At 41.3% G+C, this 23,600-nt stretch overlaps 1 protein-coding gene across 2 annotated transcripts; it reads right to left on the bottom strand.

Annotated features, from left to right (window-relative positions):
* Positions 1–463: 463 nt before the first annotated feature.
* LOC138778703 (cathepsin L-like) lies at positions 464–23,380 on the bottom strand. 2 transcript variants are annotated; one of them, XM_069956484.1, is made up of 11 exons: positions 23,319–23,380; positions 19,747–20,048; positions 16,961–17,064; positions 13,508–13,654; positions 10,153–10,253; positions 8,965–9,107; positions 7,517–7,705; positions 5,580–5,762; positions 4,933–5,092; positions 2,041–2,158; positions 464–761 (listed from the first exon to the last, which is right to left on the bottom strand). In XM_069956484.1, the coding sequence occupies exons 4-11, from the start codon at positions 13,591–13,593 to the stop codon at positions 659–661; spliced, it is 1,083 nt and encodes a 360-aa protein (XP_069812585.1). In that variant the 5' UTR covers positions 13,594–13,654; positions 16,961–17,064; positions 19,747–20,048; positions 23,319–23,380; the 3' UTR covers positions 464–658. The 2 variants fall into 2 exon arrangements, with proteins under 2 accessions (XP_069812585.1, XP_069812586.1); XM_069956485.1 differs by lacking the exon at positions 13,508–13,654 and having other exon boundaries at positions 23,319–23,378.
* Between the last annotated feature and the right edge of the window lie 220 nt (positions 23,381–23,600).

The following is a 23,600-nucleotide window of genomic DNA, read 5'->3' on the forward strand; positions in this document are numbered from 1 at the left end:
ACAGCATTCCCCGCACATCCATGCCACTTCTTATGTGTACATATACAGATACTGGCTGGTAACTGGCTTATCCACCTTTCTGTACATTATTTTATTACAAACACATTTCTTAAAGACACATTTCTCAATATTACTGGCCTTGTCATCAACTCTTGTACCATTATTTTACTTCTGCATTTATTGCATTGACCTACATGATAACAGGAAGGCATTCTCAACCTGTGCAGCTCATATCACTGTTGTGCTGATATTTTCTGGAAGTGCAACCTTCATGTAAGTAAGGCCACAGAAAGTATATGCACCCGACCACCTGGTAACTGTCAATTATATCATTTTGACCCCTACATCTCAGAAGGGTGGCGTTAATGTTACAGCTCCAGGCAAAAGAATGCTTTAGTCGTCTTCTGTTCCCCAAATAACCCCTTTAAGCTTTTAACCATTTTTTGCATGGATTAAAGGACAATTTAATATTAGGTTTGCTCATGCATTTCCTCTTTATTTATTACAATCCACACTTTCACAAACAAAACAATGCCCACGAATATAGCTATATATTGCTAAGCTCTTTGGGAGATCCAGTTACAGACACGATAAACTATCTTTACACAGATCTGTGATGTGTCAAATACATCAGACTGATTCTTCAGACGCTAAAGAATTAGCTTGTCAAGTCCACAGAGGAGGAGTCTGTTGCTATCCCACACTGGTTCTCATTACGCCTCATCTTCCCATAGCCATTTTCTCCCCAGTCTTCACCCCAGCTGTAAGAAAAACAAGTTAAGGAAGCCAGTTAGAAAAGAGAACCAATCCACAACCTATATTGCGCTTATCAAAGTATAGCAGGGTATATTCACATGTCCGTAGTGTGACCTGTAATTGCAAAACGCACAACGGATGTGCATCCATAGTGCTCCGCAATTCATGGGCCTCTGCATTGAAGATTGTGATCCATGCTGCAAGTGCAAGTGTGCACTAGAAACTCTTATTTCCCGCCACGAATCACGACCCCCGTATACACGTAGGCGTGTGAATAGGGCCATTGAAATGTATTGGTCATATGTTTTGTCCGCAATTGCGGACAGAACTATGGACGTGTGAATGAGGCCTTGGGCTCAGTTTATACAAAGCAAAATTAAAGCAGAATAAGAGAGTAAAAGGTATAAAACGCATCCTTATTTTGAATCTTATTATGTGCTACATTAAAGTCTATGGATATATAATTTTTTGTTCTACAGTTTGTGCACAGACTGACATTTTCCATATGCTTAAACCTTTATACCTATTTTACTGTTGAATTTTGCCTTTATTTTACTGTGTGTGAATGAAGCCTCACAATAATAATGTTAAAATGGACACATAACCTAGGGCCAAAATGCAAAAGGTACCAATGCACATTTGATTAAGGCTATGTTCACACATCTTTTCCTGCCTGTATCACAGCTGACTTTTTGGATGGCCTGTGTACCTGAAGTTGACAAGGTAGTGGATTTTAGCAAAAATAGTTGTTCACCTGATTATATTAATCAATGAACAATAGTTGTAGTTGTCATTTTCTGATGCATTATATATATTTTTTTACAAGTTCACTAAGGATCTTTTATCCAAAAACCTTTTTTGCCCCATTAATGTCTCCCACAATATTGCTCGAAAGATAATCCATCTTTACCCAGTGTAACTGATCATGTATGGTCAATTTATGTGACTGTAATGGTCAATATGGACCAAAATGTATATAGGGAAACAGTCATTCATCAGACAATTGTTCATTCAACCATCAATCTACTTCTGCTTAGTGTGTATGGCCACATTAACACAGCAAATAAACACACTGGTCAACAGCTTGGATATTGTTGATATACACATTGTTTTCATGGGAACTCAAATGCTTCAAGCTATTTATTCAAGAATGGGTTCACCGCTCAACAACACTAAACAACTTTCTAGGGTATCTATGAATGAACCCACTGTACAGTACATTTTCTTATCATATTGTGTACAGTGTAATTCTGCTTGCTTCTATAGTACACCATGAAAACTCACCTGTTCCTTATTATCCAGTAATCTACATCTTCATCGGACTCTTTGTCATGTTCTGTACCATATCCCACAATAATGACAGCATGGTTTGGCTCTGTGCTACATTCACCATCAAAAATACCTAAAATATATAGAAAAAAATGTAAAATATATTTACTATCAGGTGTTCTAATAAACTCACATTTCCATGTGTTACTGCAGTAGCTGCTGAAGGAGACACATTTTAAAAGTAGCTTTTATGCTTTGTAGTATATAGTTTGGCTTTTTCAATGACTTTGTCTTTGTCAATGCATAATTAAAAATTAGCACATTTACAGTAAAAACAAAGCAAATCTCTGTTAGCTTGGCAGTCAGTTTATCAGCTGGCTGCCTTTGAAGTCCATGATGAAACTTCTCCCAGTTTCTCAGGGCTGGATCCAGCTTTTCCTGGCACCTGGGGAGTGGCGTCAAGGACTTCAAGAAGAGACAGCTGATAAGACAATTGTTGAGCTAACAAAGCGATTTACTTTTTTCACAGTAAATTTGCTCATCTCCTCTAATCATAATACTTATGGTCCCATATGGTTTCTGGGAGCACAGGTGGTAATGACCTTCTGAAAATCCTATATCATTTGGGAGTTTTAAGTTGTGATGTACTATTACATGGAACAAAATACAGTGGTGCCTTGGATTACGAGCATAATTTGCTCTGGGGCCGTGCTTGTAATTCGAATCACTCTTAAACCAAAGCAAATTTTCCCATAAGAAATCACTGATATGCAGACAATTGGATAAACACCCCAAAAATAATGATTTAAATTCTGAAGAACATGTAGAACAGATGAAACAAACAATGAGAAACAGCTGAATATGTGATAATTTAAGTTACTGTACAGTATAACAATCCGCATGTGGTGTATAATGTATAATAATTGCATAAACTTGATAACACGGCAGTAGTTTGTAGATACAGGATGGAACTGCAGATCCCCATAATGCAGTAGTGTAGTACAACAGGCTAGAATAGAGAAGCAGGGCTGCTGTCAGAGGGCTGTGTGGTCACATGACAGCAGTGGTAAGTGTGAGTGCAGGCACATTATAGCAGGAACGGAGAGGATGGGAAACAAAAAGGGCTGACAGATCCGATATGATGTAGAAGGTGAGGGAGACTTCCTGGGTCAGAGTACAGGGCTGTAGATCCCGCTATGCAGATCATGCCCCTCCCCCACTACCCCTCCCACCCAGTACCGGGAGCTCTTAAACCAAAGCAATGCTCTTACACCAAGCTCTTCTAGCAAAACTCTTAATCTAAGTTACTCTTAAACCAAGGTACCACTGTATAAGTAATGGTTGTAAAGTTCAACGCACAAGCTTAGGAACAGATGTTCTTTTGTTAGATGGAGACATATGTTCACATATATCTGGGGTAGCAGGATGCAAAAATGCATTGGTTGTCATCTGGTCTTTTTAACCTAAACCAGATAGAACATGTGACAGTCCAGTGTTACATGTAACATTCTGGAACCCAGGTATGACCCCACTGACAACAATCGGCTCTGGCATCAGTTCCTCTTGGTGTATTTTCTAACCTGCAAGAAGGAAGCGGAATCACCTAATATAAGGCTTAAATTGTGAATTTTACCATTTGTTGGAAACAAACAAAAGAATAGAATTTTACTATAATTTTTTCACTAATCGCTATTGTAAATTAAAGTGGACCTGTCAGTTGTGAACATATTGACCCTTTTAAGGGTCATGCACAGCTAGAATGAGCACTCAATTTTTAATCGTTAGGAGCCCCACAGCTGATCCTGAGAATTAAAAGGATGCAGTGTCAAAATTAATGCAGGTACACGGTCTTCTTCTGAAGCAAGCAGTCGACAAAACTAGCATGGCACCATAGATTGCCCTGTAATTCACTTACAATGCAGTCTATGGCACTACAGGGATCATATACTCATGGTATTTCTTAATAATATAGAAAGCCTTTTTAAACAGAGTAAAAGCAACATATAGAAAGTTTGAATTTGAAATCAAATTTTGATAAAGAAACTAAAAATGTGGAAAGGACTGCAGCACTGAACATAAAAAAAAAAGAAGAAAAGAAATAAGGAGAAGTCCAGTGAAACAAAAAAAAAAAAAAAAGTCACAGGCAGGGGAGTGCGTAAAAATATTGAATGTATACTTACCTGTCCCAGTGTCCCCACACCGCTGCCTTATCGATATCAGACAGCCCCGGCCTCCAGCAGCTCCTCAAGCTGGAATGTCCGCTCAGCCAATCAGTGACCTGCCCCAATTGCTAACTGACTGAGCAGGCAATCCCGCAGTCTGGCTATGACGTTGCGACTGGAAGAGCAGATAAGTGACATATCCAAATGACAACTACAAGTGACATCTGGCAGTTGTCAGAGAGACCCTAAAGTGGCGCTACAGGGGCACTGGGACAGGTAAGTATGCTTTCTTTTTTATGTTCATGCACTTTTTTAGTTTCATTGGACTTTTTTTAAATGTCATTTTGCAAATATGCTTTTCAAACCACTCTAAGGTAATTGTGCTGCTGAGTTTGGGTTATCCCAAAATGAAAAAATCATCTATGCAAAGGGTAGGTAATAAAGTATTTAATGGCCTGACCGCTGGAATCCCTACGATCAGCAGAACGTACAGATGGAGCAGTGGTCACATGTGCATGCTGCGCTCCATTAAATCACTATAAGACTGACAGAGGTAGTGAAAGAGTACAGCAGCATTGTTGGGGTTGTCTCTCCAGCCACACAAGGAGGGTGGACCCTCTGTTCTTGATGTGATTTGTTGGCATCCCAGCTGTCAGACCCCTTCAATCAACTATCCTGTGGGTAAGTGTAAATAATTGATTTACAGGTAGTGCAGATGAATTTAACTTTATCAGCCATAACTTACCACCACTATACATTTGAAGGTCATCACTTGCATCAATTCCAACTGCTATAGGTCCATTTAATGCCAGGGACACTGCCATATTGTCCTCTCCAGGCAGAACGTAATACTTGGTCACATTTAAAGTCACTGCATTATCAGGCTTGTATAAGCATTTAAATTGCTGGATAATATAGAAACAGAACTGATTAGATAGTAAATAGCTTTAACAGTTAGTGTAACACACTGTATTGATAGCAAACACCGGAACCTTAAAATTATATTTTACTTCACTAGATTGTTTCTGTTATGAAATAAAGACATTAGGTCCCTGTAAGGGCCCTATTACACCAACAGATTATCTAACAGATTTTTGTAAGCCAAAGGCAGGAGTGGATTTGAAAAGACAAGGAGTCTCAGTCTTTTCATTGTTACCTGTTCTCTGTTTATAGTCTGTTCCTGGTTTTGGCTCAAAAAAATCTGTCAGATAATCTGTTGGTGTAATAGGACCCAAAGACATCTTCCCCATTCTTTTCTCCTATTACATCAATTTTATTATGTGCTCCTGTTTTCTAGCATGTGCAAACAAAAGAGGATTTTTACTTGATAAATGACTTTTTAACCTTCAAATATGTGATTATAAAAAAAAAAAAAAAAAAAAAAACCCTTACCTTGGCTGAATATTCATAATCTTTGGCTTTCATGACACCGTGACTTGAAACATACGCCATGGCCTTCTCTGGAAGACCTCCACAGCAGCCGTCATTTGCACCATCACAGTCTACAAGCTGCTGTTCACTGAATTCAACCAGCTCTTTGGTCGCGATACAATGAAGTGACTCAAATACACCCACCTTAAACATATTACAATGTTAGAGGTTTCGTTAGAGGTTTCTATAGGTTCTAGAAACCTATAAAAAGCAGGAACATGAATAGCAAACAAACAACAAGAGTAGGGGCGTAACTAGGATTCACGGGGCCCCATGGCAAAATATGATACACACACACTCTGATGTGGCCAAAAAATAAAATCTCTTGCAGCAAGAGGCAAAACTATCCTGTCTGCAGCCACAAGAGTGACTGGAAGAGCAAAGAGCTAATGGCCCATTAGGAGCCCTTATGGATAATTACATAGGTGCAGGAGCAGACTACCTTCTACTTAACCCCTTATGTACTGCAGTGTGTAAGTGACTCAAAGGACAGAAGACAAGGAGATCTCTGCTTTACTGTTCCTGCACTGATAACCCTTGACCTCTGCGGATAACAGAGGTCAGGGGTTATCAGTGCAGTGAAGCAGAGATCTCCTTGTCTTCTGCTTGTAAACCCTTTTTTTCTATTACAGACAAAAAGAAGAAGGGGGGGCCTGCACAACCCAAAAAGAAAAAGGATGCTTCCTTAAACCAACCAGCATAAATGAACCACAGCACAAAAAAGAACTAGGGTATGTTATACCAAAGGAGCACACCCGGGGATCATCCAGAAAAAAAGTTTATTGAATATACAATAACACATACATATATAACAGCAATGGCACGGAAAAACTTCCCAATACAATATTAAAAACTATTAAAATTCCCAAAAGGGGGGAAAAAAAACAAAAAATGTGAGACCCATACAAAATATCGGGCCAACAACATGGTAAAAAAATACAGCTCAACAACCTCTAAAAAAAATAAATAAAGAAATGTTTTTTAATAATTGTTTTTAATATTGTGTAGGGATGTTGCAGCATGTAAGTAAACACTGGGTCACTGACACCCTGCAGTACATAAGGGGTTAAGCAGAAGGACATAGGGCAGCTCTTACCTTCTCCCCCGGGCCCCCCTGCTGCATGGGTCCCATAGCAGCTGCCTACCCTGCCTCTATGGTCGTTATGCCAGTGAAAAAGAGTGTCCCTGATGGCAGCTGCAACAGAATACTAATTTTATCATCTGTAAATCAACACAAAAAATGACCCTCAAATACCTGAAATATATTTGTGCAGTAAATGACTAGATTCTGACATTTCAATAATTATTTGTGACTTTATAGCAAACCCATATAGACTTCCAGTAAAATAGGAATAAAAAGAAAAATTGGCAGCACATCTATGACTGTTCACACTACAGAGATGTGCTGCCAATTTTTTTTACTTTTTTTCTGTTGAATGTGGGGGTGTGGCTACCTCCTGTTGGCTTGCACTCCACCCATGTCCCAAGGCTGCTATAAAAAGAGAACATTTGGCTCCTATCTGCTCAGTTGTAGGCTTATTCAGGCCAAGAGAGGCCATTGCTAGTGTGAAAATGCTAGAGTAGGGACCATGTCTCAGAGGACGCCTTAATGTGGCGACATGGTACACTCTTTTTGATCAAATAGTTGCCAAGATCCTCACATTTTAATATCTACAGAGCAGGTGTTTATCGTGTGTACACTGGAAGGAGTATATACGGTAAGCACTTGCACCTGTGGGTTGCTGTGGCACCTTTTATTTTTCCTAGTAGAATAGGGACCAAACTCAAAAGACTGCTATATGTTTTTTCTCAATATTAAAATCTTTGTGTCAAGAATCGTTGTCTTTGCATAACATTACTTCCTTATATTTTAATAGTATTTTATAAAGTTCTCTTACAGTGGCAAATGCCCAGCAGGATCCACATAAGCCTTGATTTTTCACAGGGGTCACACATTTTGAATCCCTCCAGTCAACAGAGTCTGGTATATTGAGAGCCCTGGAGTTATGCAGCACAGGAACATCACTTTGGGACATTGACTTTCTATTTGAATGAAAGCATTTCCTGGAGGTACGTTCTGCTGGTGTCTGAAATGAAGAAATAGGATATGTTCTGTACTAAAACTATTCTGTTCAATAACAAAGCTCTTATATTACTCTAGTCTGGCATATTGCATTCAAAAGACATTCTGTAGAACTCCATCTGAAGAAGAACTACTATGTAAAAGTTTATGGGTAACTTAGCTCCCGGGCAAAGTAGGCAACATGAGATCTATCTGGGATGTGTAGGTCTGTAAATCCTTTAAGGGTAGATTCACCCATACCGCATCTTAGGCGGTACAGTTATGTCCCAAGGCTCTACATTTTCACTCCAGATTTTCCATTTTGCTGTGAGAATGTAACCACTGCCACTAAACTTGTTCAAGGTCTGGCAGCTAATTAGTTAATACTTTACCTACCCGCGCACCAGCCTGCTTCTCTGGCTCCCAAGTCACTGACTGCTTGCTCAGCCAATCAGAGCGATGTTCCGCCGCAGCCACTGATTGGCTGAGCGGGCAGTCCGTGACTCAGGTGCTTGTTTAAACAACAACAGCTAATTACCGTAAAGGCAACTTGTCACCCCCCGTGTCGGGGTGACAGGCTCCCGAACCCCCGCTAGAGCCCCCTATACTTAACTGATCGTGTATTTGTTGCTAATAAATTGCCATCTACCCCCTGCAGTTCCTAATTCCCAGCTCTGTTAAGTGCTGCCGCACAGCGACATGCGAGGAAGGTTCCAGACCCCCCCCCCGTGTACTTTTACTACGTACAGTACCTACGGGGAGGCTGCCGAACATGATCCCTGTGTGCAGCAGCCTTTCTAGAGCAAGCGATAATTGCTATTACGGTTCACTGTGCTAGAACCGCTAACACAGAGTGATGATAGCAGTCACCGCTCGCTGTACAGAGGCTGATGCACATGTCGATCATGCGCTTGAGCAGACCAGGGAATCAGGCATTGCAGGGCTTAGATAGCCCTGCAGTTCCCAACACAAACATTGGTGGAAGCAGACGTGTCGCACCTTAATTCAACGGAAGTGCATATATAAATAAAAACTAGACAAAATAATATAAATTTATTAAAGCAATGTATCAGCAAAAAATAAATAAAATCAGTTTCTTCAGTACCCCTTTAAGTCTTTAACATCTTACCTAAGGTTCTATGTGTAAGTTTATGGCCATCTGTAGCTTCTAGGCAAAATATAAGAGCCATCATAATATTCTAAACAGGTTTGTAAACCTGATGCTGCTTTCCATAGTCACCATAATAGCGAAGCATTATTATTAAGCCATTTTTGTAAACTCACCATATCCGCAAACTTATTCATGCCCATCCTGTATCTGGATAGACCCTGGCTTGCCAGCTGATTGTGTTTCAGCACTTTATGCCATGTTGCCTCCCAAGCTTTCCTCCGAAACACCTCTTCTTGAAAACTACTGTACTCCTTTCCTACAATGAGTTTGTCAAATAAGATCACTAGTTAGTCCATTTTTCGTGTCACTTTATGGCTCATTTAATATTACTTAATGCACATGTGACATTTCTTAAAGAATACCTGCACATAAATAAAACTTTTGATGTGTAAGACACATATCAAAAGTTTTTCTAGTCAGGGTCTAAGTGTTCAGACCCTGACCGATCAGTAGAAAGAGAGGGGAGATGGCCACACTGCAGCAAGCTCTTCTCCCTGCTCTGTGTCTGGGACCTAGATGGACCCCACAGACTTATACTGAAAGTCTGTCTAGGCCATGTTACCCAGAGCTAGGAATTATTGCGCTTAGTGCCGACTCTCCTGACTTGCTTTTTTAAATGACAGTGCCCATTTAAAGAGTACCGGTCACTAAAAAATAACTTTTGGTATGTCAAAAGTTATTGATCACAGCAGGCACTGACTCTGTGATCGGGAGATGTACCTGGAGAGAGAACGCAGCAGCAGCACGAACCACTCCCTGGCCGGCCAAAAATTCTGACAATGTAGTCTCAGACTTACATAGTTGGAATTTGTGGTTACCAGTAAAAAAAAAAAAAAAAAAAAAATCTTGTTCATTCCCATAGGGCGCAATGTGTCTAAAACTAGCCAAGTATGAGTCTAATGTCAGACATTTGTCAGTCAAACACAGACCTGACAACTATCCAATTTGTGTGGAGACCTCTCCACTCTTCCTGGCAGATGATGTTGTAGGAGAGAAGGATTGGACGTATTAAATTTAAATTGGCTGATCCTTTTGTTCTCAGGGATATAAACCTGAGGAGACTGACAGCAGCTAAATCTCCTGTTCTCTTCACATGAACGCTCACCATCCCATCTGTTGTTGGGATAGAAATTGTCGAGTCCCCCTCAGGCTACTTCACCTATAGGCCAGACGAGCATAACATGTTTTTGTGCCTGTTTTATGGGACTGCAGGTTTAGCAACACACTAAAAGCTTCATAGATATCTATGTTGCTGCCAGATTAGGTAATCATAGCCTAATACTGGATCGGTCATATAATACCATGTTCGACTTTCCATGCTTTCCATTCCTGGTCAAGCAACTTTGAAGAAAGGACGCATGTAACAAAAGACAAGATCAGCACAAATTTCTCCAGATGCATCCTAGAAAAAAGGGTTTACAGAAGGTTAAACCGCAGAAAGACAAGTCCACTTCAAAATGGAATGAAGGGGTTAATACAATGGGAATACTTAAGGGTGTTATCATTTGGTACATAACCAACCAGCTTCGTACACAGCTTCTAAAAAATAGTAGTAACCTATTAAGGCTCTATTCACACGTCAGTATATTTTTTCGGACTATATTTTGTGTCCACAATCTGCAAAAACCATAGTGCATATCCGTAGCGTCCACAAATAGACAGTAATAACAGATTTGTGTAGGGGTCCAAGTTCCCAAGTATTGGCCAAGATGAGGATGTGGTGCAGTCAAAAACTGCATCAGTGTGTGCCTTTCCCAATTAAAGGGGAGTTCAACAAACTCCACCCCTATAGCAGATTACAGAAGATCCATTGGTTTGGCCCCCACCGGACAGGTCAGACAGTCACTGGCCTTAGCAGTCTCATGCCGTATATACTACCATCACTGCTTAGGCCAGTGATTGCCAGCAGTGGGCACAGAAAAACAAAAATTGGTGGGGACCACTATAGAGTCTTGCGATGGAATGGCAGGGGATTTAACTAGCTAGTGTTATTTTCTGGTTTTTATACATCACATTTTCTGCTCTTTGCTTCATTTCGTAACCCTCTTTACCCCAGACAACCCCTTCTTAAGGAAGTAAGTTTCCTTACACAAGAATGCTATATATAACCAGTAGGTGGTGCTGTCCATTAAAGGAACAAATGTTAACAATACTTTGGAATTGGACAGTACATTTGTGAATATGAAAAATAGTGTATAAGCGCTGAAAGAAACTGAGCTGTCTTTTGGGAATTAGTTCACTTTTGATTTATATGACCCTAAATTATGGTAGTTATATAGTTATTATTGCCACCTACCACTACCAGATTCCAATACAATGAAAGTGTTGTTGGAAAAGTTGGCATTCATTGCATAACAAGTATAGGCTAAATAGTGTTTAATAACCACATATCTCCAGTTCAGTCTCATTAGTTCTGGTGAGGCATCTATACAGTAGCAAAGATAATGCATTAGGCAGTTCTATTTACAGCAATAACTTAAAATTACAAATTCAAAAGGTAGAAGGTCCCTTTTTTTAGATGTAAATACCAAAGATATACCCTATTCAATGACAATGGGTCTCAAGTAAAGATGAGCGAACCGGGTTCGGGTTCGAGTCCATCCGAACCCGAACGATCGGCATTTGATTAGCTGGGGCTGCTGAAGTTGGATAAAGCTCTAAGGTTGTCTGGAAAACATAGATACAGCCAATGACTATATCCATGTTTTCCACATTGCCTTAGGGCTTTATCCAACTTTAGCAGCCACCGCTAATCAAATGCCGAACATTCGGGTTCGGATGGACTCGAACCTGAACCCGGTTCACTCATCTCTAGTCTCAAGCACATGTGATGCAGATCTGCTACATACTTGCAACAATTCATTGGCAGAAATGTGGGCATCAACTATGGACCTCTGCTACTGAAATAGATCAGATTTAAATGCTGACATGTGAACAGAGCTTTAAAGGGGTAGTGCAACTTTTAACATTTATTCACTAAATAACACACATTACAAAAGTTATACAACTTTGTAATGTGTGTTATTTAGGTGAATGGCCCCCTACCCAGTGTCCCCCCCATCCCGGAAGTGTTGTGCGGTATACTTACTGAATTGCTGTCGACCCCGGCTGCCATCTTGGGTCGACGACGTAATCTTCGTCAGTCCCTCATGCCAGACCCCCTCTGCCGTGTCATCAGCTGCTCAGCAATTGGTCAGCAATTGGCCGAGCACAGTTATGCTCAGTCAATTGCGGCCAGGGTCGGTAAGTATAATGCACCACACTTCTGGGGTAGGGAGAAAACGAGGAAGGGGGCAATTCACTTAAATAACACACATTACAAAGTTGTATAACTTTGTAATGTGGGTTATTTAGTGAATAAATGTTAAACGCCGCACTACCCCTTTAAGGGGGTTTCCCCATCTCAACTAAAAAAGTTATACTTGTAGGGCTTGTCAAGTGAAATACTTTTGCTAAAACATTTATTTAGCAAACTCGCCTCTTTCCTCTGATATGCTGCTCTTTCCCTCCATTGTTGACAGATTGTTGTCCAGGTTACTGACCACCACTTTGCTCTAGAAGCAGTGGCCTGGCTGGTATATCTGATATATACATAGCTATAATAGACATGTTTATATACAGTAAATATACACTATGATTTATCAAAATATGGGGGGAGATTTATCAAACATGGTGTAAAGTGAAACTGGCTCAGTTGCCCCTAGCAACCAATCAGATTCCACCTTTCATTTTCCAAAGAGGAATGAAAAGTGGAAGCTGATTGGTTGCTAGGGGCAACTGAGCCAGTTTCCCTTTACACCATGTTTGATAAAGCTCTCCCTTATATCTCTATGTGAGCCTGACCACTGCTTTTAGAGAAGAGCGGTGGTCTGTAACGTAGACAATAATCAGTCAACCAAGAAAGAGAAGTTTGCTGAATGAACACATTTGCAAAAAATATTTTACTTGACGGGCCCTACAAGTATAACTATATTACTATAAAATAGTTCTTACTATTAAAGGGGTATTTCTATCTCAACTATCACTGAGCAGTAGCATTAAACAAAGGTTATAATATGTTTTTTGAGGTTATGTATATTACAATTGTATTTGTACTCCATCTTTTAAAAGAAATGGTGTCACTACAAAGCAAGGTGCTACAGATGGTATGTAATGTGCGAAAATACAGCCATATTTTGATCAACAGCCGTAAATAAAGATCGTAATCATCATTTAAGTCCATAACTATCATAATACAGCTGTATTTTTGCCTTAAAAATACATTGTGTGAACATGCCCTTAACCTGTGGCAACCAGCATTTATCTTGCTGCCATAGTCCTGTATGTGAATACCTTGTCCACAGCATCCCCACTATCCCTGAGCACATGTATAGCCAGCATTTCCCCCAGCTTTGCCATTACTTTATAGTATTTTTCCATTTATTCTAGTTTAATCATTACATAAAATAGCATAAAGCTTAAAATATTATCAGTAGAGGTGAGCGAATCTCGAGCATGCTCGGGTCCATCCGATCCCAAGTGTGCAGCATTTGACTACTGGTGGCTGAAGAAGTTGGATGCAGCCCTATAGAGTCCAGGAAACATGGATACAGCCTACTATGGCTCAAAATTCGCTCAGCTCTAATTATTAGCACTTAATTATGTTGCAGTACTTACTTGGAAGTTGTGTGGACGATGGCAATGCCATATTCGGTAGGTATATATACTAGACTACGTTTTACAGTTGACAATATCATCATCATCACATGACAAATGGCGACTATTTGGTCGGCTAATCAGTCAGATAACTTGTAACAGCTGAACCTACCACAATAAGATAAGATAAATGTTTTATATGGTTACTGCCGCATGACAAGAACTGTGGTTTGTGGTTTACTGTTCTTTCTGTGCATTGCCGGAACTATTACAGATGAATAGTTACATGTAGTTGCCAACATTATTATGACATTCACCTACATCTACCAATTCAATTAACATTTCGCCATTATTTGAAGTCATTATGCCCTTATCATGGGGGATATCCATGTAGAACAGGGATGGGAAAACTAATTTTAAAATTCCCATCATATACTTTATCTATAGAATAAATACACTGCACTCACCAATGGCTTATAATGACGAAGCACATGTAGTTCAGAGAAGGCCAAGTCCAGCAGCATCCACACAGGTTCAGTAATCTTCACAAATTTATTGAAGCATCCAGGCAAGATACAACGCTTCGACTCACTGTGGAGTCTTTGGCAAGTATACACACATTTGTCTGTATACTTGACAAAGACTCCACAGTGAGTCGAAACGTATCTTGCCTGGATGCTTCAATAAATTTGTAAAGATTACTGAACCTGTGTGGATGCTGCTGGATTTTGCCTTCTCTGAACTCTGTTTACCGGCTATTACTGGGATTTTAGCCGTACCAGCGTGCATCCCCTACGCATAAGACTTGGGTCTATCTGGTGCTGTTGGAACCTCCTCCTGTTTTCCATACTGAAGCACATGTAGTGTGAAATGGCAGCCGCCTCTTCATTGTAAACTGACTTGCCTGCTTCTACTATCATGTGAATCTATTTCACCCCAGTAAAGAAGGAAAAAAATCCATTAGTAAGTCATTCTATAGAGCAGGAGTATCAAACATGTAACCCTCCAGCTGTTGCGAAACTTCAATTCCCATCATGTCTGGACGGCCAACGCTTTAGCTGTCCCGGCATGATGGAAATTGTAGTTTTGAAACAGCTGGAGGGCCTGAGTTATTTTTGATGACAGGTTCTCGATAAGGTTCCAGTGCCCTGACTCACTGTAGGAAACAGGCTCTAACAGAGGAGCCGGGGGCTGAGCTGGAGATAGTCAGGGGTGGTGTGGGGTAGCTACGGAGGTTTAAACTGGAAAACCCCTTTAACGAAAATTATACTGCTGGGTATACAGGTGCATTTTGTGATGTGTTCTTTTCACAGGTGAGACATTTTTGAAGTGTTCCATCTGTACAAACTGCCTGTACTTTTACAGTGCGTTTTCCCTGACATTTAAATGTGAGAAAAACATAGAAAAATACACTGTGTGAACCTTAGCGCTCATGTCACCAAACCAACCTGTTCACACAGGTGGTGGAGAAATTGTTCTAGGGGCATTCCTAACAATAAAGAGGGCGGGGAGTCGCAATCCTAGGGCACAAACACTCTAGGCCACGCCAATTTGACACAGGGCTGCAAGTTTAAAAAGAATTTTTTTAGCACAATAACTGCATCACCTTCCGAATGGACCCCAGGACAGATCTTGGATTAAAAGCAGCTACCTGATGGTACAAATGGTTTGGGGAGGCAGATTGTGGGTACAGAGTCACTTTAAAGTTCATTGGAGATACAAGTCTTGGCTGCAATATCATCAACAGACTCCAGGCAGAAGTTTTGCTCATTTATCTTCCTATAAAAAACAAGCACTAGCTACCAGACTGATGCTGCATTTTGTTTTGTAGACAACATAAAATTCCCTAATATTTCCTTAGGGAATATCTCCTTTTGCAGAGATTCATTCCTTCTTTGATCTGAAATAACCAGTCTCATTTTCTAAGAATGATGGCTGTAATAAGAATGGTTATTTGTTTCGTTGCCAAACAATACATTTTACCAGTGGTTATTATTGGAGATGTAATGTGTTTTATCAGATGTAGGTCAGATCTGGCAGAACTGCATGGATGAGTCTCCATTAGCATTCCTGTAATTAAAGGGATTTCATAAAGGCTAGAAAAATAAACTACAAGTGGAAATGTAATTAGATAACATAAAATACTATTAATGTTTAGATAAATGCCCCACCACTCCAGTGCTGCCCTCAGGTTCTCAAAACTAGTCTTTGTTTACTGGGGTGCTGCGATGTCTTTATACCTCCGTGGCTGCTGCCTCCACTAACCGGCAGGATTAGGGCCCTATTCCAGGGGACGATTATCGTCCGAATTATCGTTACATCGTTCGTATCTAAACGATAATTGTTCGGTTGAATAGCTGTGAACGATTAACAACCGAACGAGAAATCGTTGATTGTTCAATAAGTCCTGGACCTATTTTTATCGTTGCTCGTTCACAAACCGTTTGCACTGAATAAGACGTCGTGCGGTCATTTGCAGTAGCAACGAACGCAATAGCAACGAAAACACAACCGCAAGAACAATCATAAGTAACGATTATCGTTCCATGTAAATGGGGGATTGATTTCAGGCCGTTCGCAATAGCGGTCGTTTGAAATCGTTTATCGTTAACGATTATGCGAACAATAATCGGGCCGTGGAACAGGGCCCTTAGACTCCCATTCATCCCTATGATAGCACAAACTCGCAGTGAGATTGACATCTCGCTGCCAGTATGTGCTTTAACCTCTTGCTGCCCGCCGCCCCGCAGCCAGCATCCCCGCTGCCTGCAGTCCGCATCTAGCCCGCCCGATCGCCGTACCCCCCGCAGCCTGATCAGGGGCGGCGCTGGGTGTGTGTGTGTGTGTGTGTGTGGGGGGTGCGATAGGGCGTAAAAATCCACTGCGAATCCGGTACGTGTGAAGGCACCCTTACACCAGTTTGATAAATCTCCCCCCATATCTTAATCGTATGGAATGGACACAAATCAACCTTTAAAGACGTTGTTAATGACCTCAATGCAAACGAGGTTGGCCTTAAATTAACATATGAGTCTATGAGACACAACTAGCATTTCTCGATACCCTCATCATGCCCAATACAGAAGGCGGTCTTGACACCAATGTCTACGGCAAGACCACTGCCAACAAGTCACTTATTGCATGGCAAAGCCATCGCCCAAGACCTCTATCTGCGCATGTGGTGCAACTGCTCAGGAATTTAAGAAGCAGGCTGATTATTTGAGAGATATTTTTAATCAGTGGGTTTCGGGATAAAGTGTTATGTGAGGCTTATCATGGGGCCAAAGAGAGGGATAGGACTGAACTTTTGAGACAAAAAGCAAGAAAACAAGATGAAGGACTCACTAGGCTAGTCGGGACCTATGACACAGGTGCTTTGATCCAATGACATACAGCACAGAGTTATTTACACTTCTATACAATGTATAATTATTAACACATCACATTATTTATTCATTACAATGTGATACTGACCTATGCTCTATGTTATTATACATTCCGTCAGTCTCCTCTCAGTTCTCATCTCCAACATTAGTCCAGTAAACGGTTTACTGAATGATAACAGACAACAGTTGACCCTATGATAAGATATAGAATGTATTTTTAGATGTAAGTTTAGAAGAGACTGATGTCACATGTGATAATAAAATATGAGAAAGCTGGGCAAACAAGCAAAAGTTAATCTAGCAGCTGTTTAGACGCATCTAAAGCTGGGGTCACTGCCTTTTTGCAATACATTTTCTTCGCATCTGTTTTGATCTGTTTTTTTTTTAATTGACTTCCATTATTAAAAAAAAACAAAAACACCAATCCCACCCCCACTAATGAATCTTAAAGGGAACCAATCAGCCCAATTGGGCTGATATGGTTCCCAGGAGCGCTGTATAAAGCTCCTGCAGCAGCCGCAGCAGTTTTAATTTCCGGGCGCGTGACAGACACAGGCGGGAAAGTAGTCATCTGGGCGGCTCCACGCTTGTATCTAATCACAGCGCTCGGTCTGTGACTAGGGGGGATTGACAGGCAGAGAGGTCCGTTACTGTCAATAATACTGCGGAGCGCGCTGACAGGCAGAGCCATATCAGTCCAATCGGGCTGATTGGTTCCCTTTAAGAATGTCCAGTGTTCCTTGAATATCTTATTTACTGTACCACTCAGAACCACAGAATTGCATCATAATATGTGTTCTTTCAGTTGGAAATAATTCACGTTCAATAAATTTGCGCCAAGTGGAAAGAAAACGAAATGTGAAGCAATTACCGGGTGTATGTTGGGTATCTAACCTCTCCACAAAAAGAAAATCTTTGAGCTGGTTGGATAATTCCGATACAAAGGGGATAGATTCTTCAAGCTAATGTCGTAGTAGGCATTTCTTGAATGCTAATATAGAAAGATGCATACCATGCCTTAAAGTATTTCCTAAGGAGATACTTGGTAGTGAAGTTAGTAAATAATGAAAAACTAGGCACATCAAATCAAGAGTGAGATGTAGATCCCAAATCTGATTTATGAATTTTATACATTCTAACTAGAGATGAGCGAACCGGGTTCGGGTTCGAGTCCATCTGAACCCGAGCGTTCGGTATTTGATTAGCTGGGGCTGCTGAACTTGGATAAAGCTCTAAGGTTGTCTGGAAAACATGGATACAGCCAATGACTATATCCATGTTTTCCACATAGCCTTAGGGCTTTATCCAACTTCAGCAGCCACCGCTGATCAAATGCCAAACGTTCGGGTTCAGATCGACTCTAACCCGAACCCGGTTGGCTCATCTCTTAATTCTAACCAACCTCCCTGGATTTTTGGGCAAGACCACATACAATGAACCGGATCAGCGTGAGCTAGATCACATTTAGGGCAGTTTCTCAAATAATGTGCAGGTGCTCCAGTAAATTGTTCAATAAACTTCTTACAAGAAAAAAAAAAAAAAAAGATTGAAACACATCCTTTGTTTAGCGTACACAGAAATGTGGCTAACCACGTTTTTGTGTACGATAAAAGGATGCTGCTTGATCAGTTTTTTTTATCCTTTTTTACAATGAGGCACATTCAGATATCACCAGTGTAATATAGCCAGTGATTAGTTTTTGCTCACTCAGACATTTTAAAGCCTGTGACAAAAAAAACCCGCTGTCGGCAATCCTCTCTTGTGTAATAGGTGTGGCCGATATCGGATTAAAAGAAAGTACTGCACGATCATCGGGTCAAGTAATAGTCCTTTTGTTTCTGCTCTGCTTTCCTCGGAAACCTGAGCACATGTAGCACAGATTGAGTTAAAGTTATTAGACATTCACTGGCTCCATACACTGTGGGCTCGGCTTTTTAAAGAAAGCTAAACAGGAATTATTAGGACTTATGCATTGAACAAGCTGGATGTCACGTGATTTTCTCTGCAATCTGACCGCCCAGTGTGAGCTGCATCTCTTAAAGGGAATATGTCACTAGGTTTATGTAGCCTTAAATAAGAGCAGCATAAACTAGTGACAGAAATGCTGAACAGATCAGTGTATTACTTACATCATTCTGTTCAGCCGTTCTCCTAATACGCAGGAGAATAGGATTCTTGCCACACCCCTCCCCCCACCTGCTGATTGACATATAACTGCCTATACACAGCATGGATAGATAACTGCCAATCAGCAGCTGGTGGGCGGAGTTTTCTGCTTCTCATGATTATGCAGGACTACTGGGCTTATGCACATAATGAAGAGGACTACTTATTGTCGCTGTTATCCAGGAGGAGATCTCTGGATCAGCTGCACAGAACAATGTAAGTGATACATCATTCTGTTCAGCTGCTCTGTCACTGAGATAGGAAACCATAAACTACTCACAGAGTCTCTTTAATAACAAACTGTAAAGAGCATATAGGATGGCATCAGTGGAGCAAATTTCTTTTTAACTAATGGTGCGTTTACACAGACAGATCTGACAGATTTGTGAAGCCAAAGCCAGGAACAGACTATAACCAGTGAACAGCTGGAATGACTGACATTTCTCCTCTTTTGCAATCCATTCCTGGCTTTGGCTTCAAAAATCTGTCAGATAAATCTCTCTGTGTAAACGCACCCTAAGACTACTAGAAGCCACACCTAAACTGCACTGTGTTCCCTGATTTGCCCCAATGGAGGGAAGCTATAGAGCAGTCAACACTGTATGCTCAGAGGTAGTGATTTACTTAAAAAACAATAAAAAGTGTGAAATGCAGTGACAAATAAAGCAGTTGCAGCATTTCATTGTTAGAAAGTTCTCATTTATTCACCTGAAACGTTCATATTCGGTCATCACACAAGGCCCACGTTCCAGCTGCCAGGGGCTATTGTAATGCCAGCTTCCAAAGCGCCGTGGGTCTACAAAGCACAGTACTTTGCGGGGAGCATCCACAGTGTAGAAGCGCAGGTGAGCGTGCTTAGGGAGGTCATCCTCAGTAGCCAGCTTGAAACCTCCAGACATGCCGAACCTGAAGAGCACACAGGCCACTTCAGCTGCATTTGCCGCAGCTCCTGTCCCCGGGACACAGCACTGATGGTGTACTCTGCACAGCTGAACGGCACTCCAGCATATCTGAAATGTAATAAAAGGTTTTATTACATGAAGATGCTATAATCAATGTCTATAATGTGTTCCTTACTGTTTTATCAATATTAAAGGGGTGCTCCAGCGTGGGGGCACTTTTTTGGGGGGACCGGGGAGGAGGTGGCTGAAATAAAAGATTCCACTTACCTCCTCGGTTCCAGCGGCGGGTTCCGCATAAAGGCGCTCCGGTGCCCGGCTCCCGGACGCTTCCTGGTGTCTGACGCTGCCCGAGACGCTATGTCTCAGGGCCGATCAGCCACTCAGTGACTTCAAACGGATCCCGCCTCCTTCACTGAGTGGCTGAGCGGCCTGAGACAGCAGGAAGCGGCCGGGAACCGGGCACCGGAGCGCTGTGATGCGGGGCCCGCCGCTGGAACCGGGGAGGTAAATGGACGTCCCCCCAAAAAAGTGCCCCCAGGCTGGAGCACCCCTTTAAAGGAGTAGTCCCACAAATCTTGAAAATGACAGGCAGACAGGGGGTGCAGGAACATAATAAATAAAGTATACATACCTTATCCCGTGCTTCTTGTCGTTGGATTACTATTTTAGGTACCCTGGCCCCTATGGGCATGAATGAGAATTGTAGTTTTGTTTCATTTTTGTAAATCCATGTATTAATATCCTGTTTTTTATCCTTTCTTCTGCCTTCTTTTTCTTTCTGTGCTTCTTTATCTGCAGAATTATACTCTTGCAGGTTTTCCTACTATTTTAGGTTTTTTTATTTTTTTGTATATTACTGAGACTTTGGAGAAAATTTCATCTGGTGGACATCTTTGGAGCCTCCTTCGTGTTGAGGGAATGAGGCTTATGATGCTTTGTGAGATACCTCTCTACATGGGAAATGCTACTATTCTCTCTTTTTGTATATAATGAATAATTTATTGCCTTATTTTTTTGATTTATGGGTGTACATACATATGTATTTTATTTCATATATATATATATATATATATATATATATATATATATATATATATATTTATAATATAGTTATTACACAATTTGTGTTTATTTTACAATTTTTGGGATATAACCCCTTATCACTATTCACATTAGGTATTTTTGTATTTAGTGTCTTTTGTTTTTTTTGTGTTGCACTTGAATTTACTTTATTGTAATTGAGCACTCCTAATCATGATTTTCTGATATAATCATGTTTCACTATTATTTATTATATCACTATATATGATCTATACTCATATTTTTTATTTTATTATAAAAAATATTTTTTCTATTATTATATGCATACATAATTATGACTCACGATTTTCACGTTTTTGTATATTTATATATATATATTATATATATATATATTTTCTTTTTAAAGGCAATGATTATCTTAGTAATTGTTATAATCATGTATACATGATGTTATTGTGAGAGCGAGGAGATGGGCTCGCGTATGTAGAGAGTGTCCTTTGCTAATGCTCCTCAGCATAATAAAAAGCGAATCCATGATTGGTTAAATAGAGCCATGTGATCTAACATTCCCGGGCGTGCGCTCTGGAGCGGTTGCTGACGCCGTCGTCGCATCCTGTCGGCCTCAGTACCTGGTGTGCGCATGTCCGTGACGTTTCTCGTTGCGGACATGCGCACTCAGGGTGAGCTGCCGGACCGGATGTGACGCGGCCTCCGCTTCCGGTCTAGCGCGCCGCAGTCCCGGAAGGAGCAGGGCTACCAATTAGTACTGAAGCATATTTAAGGGGGGTAAGATCAGAAGTAGGCAGTTCCCCGAGGAAGCGTGCAACAGCGAAACGTACGTAGGAACGGCTTGTGCGGTGTCAGAGAAACATGGGTATGTGCAATATGCTTTAAATGCTATAGTGGCCACTTGGCTTTTTTTTGTTTACATACGGAATGATATTGAGGCAATACTAGAACAGTATATAACTTTATGCACCTTATAGCTATATTCCCATATTAGAAAATTGTTGTGGGTATAATACCGTATTGCTGACACCTATCTTATATGTGTTTTTACTGGGGTCATAATTTTTAAAACTTCATTTTATATTGGTAAAAATTGTTTATGTATTGGTACCTATTATATACAATAAAAATTCTTTATACTTTTTATGAATTAAGCCCATTGTGTTTTTTTATTTGTATACAATTTTATTTGTGGGTAATTTCTAATTGATAGAGTGACATCTAGTGGTGTAGGCAGGTACTACATCCCTTATTTTAAGATCATCTTTCACATCTATCACAAACCAGTGTGTGTAATACCTTATCCCGTGCTTCTGTAGCGCTGCTCTACGGTTTCTCCGACAGCCGTCCAATGCCATTTTTGGCCAGCATCCTGGTATGTCACGTACCCGGCCCCGGCTACCCAAACATCACTGCCCCGCTAATGGATTGCACGTTCAGCCACTGACTGCAGCAGTATCCTGTCTGAGTCACTGATTGGCTGAGCTGAGGAATGAATAGAGCCAGGGGTCACGCACCATACCCACAGCTCTCTTCATAGCAGAGCCGGTGGGGCCCAATACAGAGATTGGCGGGAGAGTACAGAGGTCCTGTGGATAGGGGATCAGTGAATTATTCCTGGAATAACTCTTTAAAGTGTACCCATTATAAAAAACTTTCGACACGTCAAAAGTTTTGATTGGTCTGGGTCTGAGTGCTTAGATCCGTACTGATCGGGAGATAGAACTGGGAGAAGACGTGCTGCAGAATGTCCACTCTCCGCTCTGAAGTTAAGGAAAAAAAAACAACTTATAATGGGCTCCTATGGAGAACGATTTTTTTTTCTCTTTAAACTCATAGTCAGGAGAGGATGCACTGCAGCTGTGTCCAGGCGTGATGGGAATTGTAGTTTTGCAACAGCTGGAGGGCCTGAGTATGACACCCCGGGGTATGAGTCAGAGCACTCAGACCCGAACCAATCAAAACTTTTGACGTGTCTCTTTGTCACAACACTGTGGGTCCACATCCTTCACACCCAATGGTTCAGGACTTTGATGAAAAGTTACGCTTATGCAAAAGCCCCTCCAGCCCGGACCACACGTAGATACAGCCAACACAATGCAGATCACACTAGCCCTAGCATTGAAGGGGTTACCATGCAATAAATCATAAATCTCCCCTACTGGGTGACAGATACCACAACCTGAGAAGGAGCACCCAAGGAGGTCACTAAGCATTGCCCTGCAGCAGCCCACTTATATGAGCTGTTACCCTGCCATGTAGCAGCTGTAGGCAGCAGTGTACAGTATTCTGCTACATCTGGGACAGTCAGTGTGAACAGACGCTTACCTAACTCCCACTGAGCAGGATCTAAGCGGCTCTATGTGATGTGTTGTACACAGCACCTGGGCTCTCCACACCACCCACCCATGTGCTCACCAGTCTGGAGTCCCGCCCCCCTGTGGAGGTTATGTAAGCTGCACGATGCTGCCCCCTGCTGTCCTGGCACACTGTCACTGCTGCCTCCGCCCGTCATACACTGTTATTACCCGGGCAGATTACCGACCTGGAGAGTTATCACACCGCTCCTGGTAACGCCCCCTCACTTCTTATTGGTTGTTTCAGCCGAGG

This window comes from Dendropsophus ebraccatus, chromosome 1 (genome assembly GCF_027789765.1).
Source record: "Dendropsophus ebraccatus isolate aDenEbr1 chromosome 1, aDenEbr1.pat, whole genome shotgun sequence".
Taxonomy (NCBI): domain Eukaryota; kingdom Metazoa; phylum Chordata; class Amphibia; order Anura; family Hylidae; genus Dendropsophus; species Dendropsophus ebraccatus.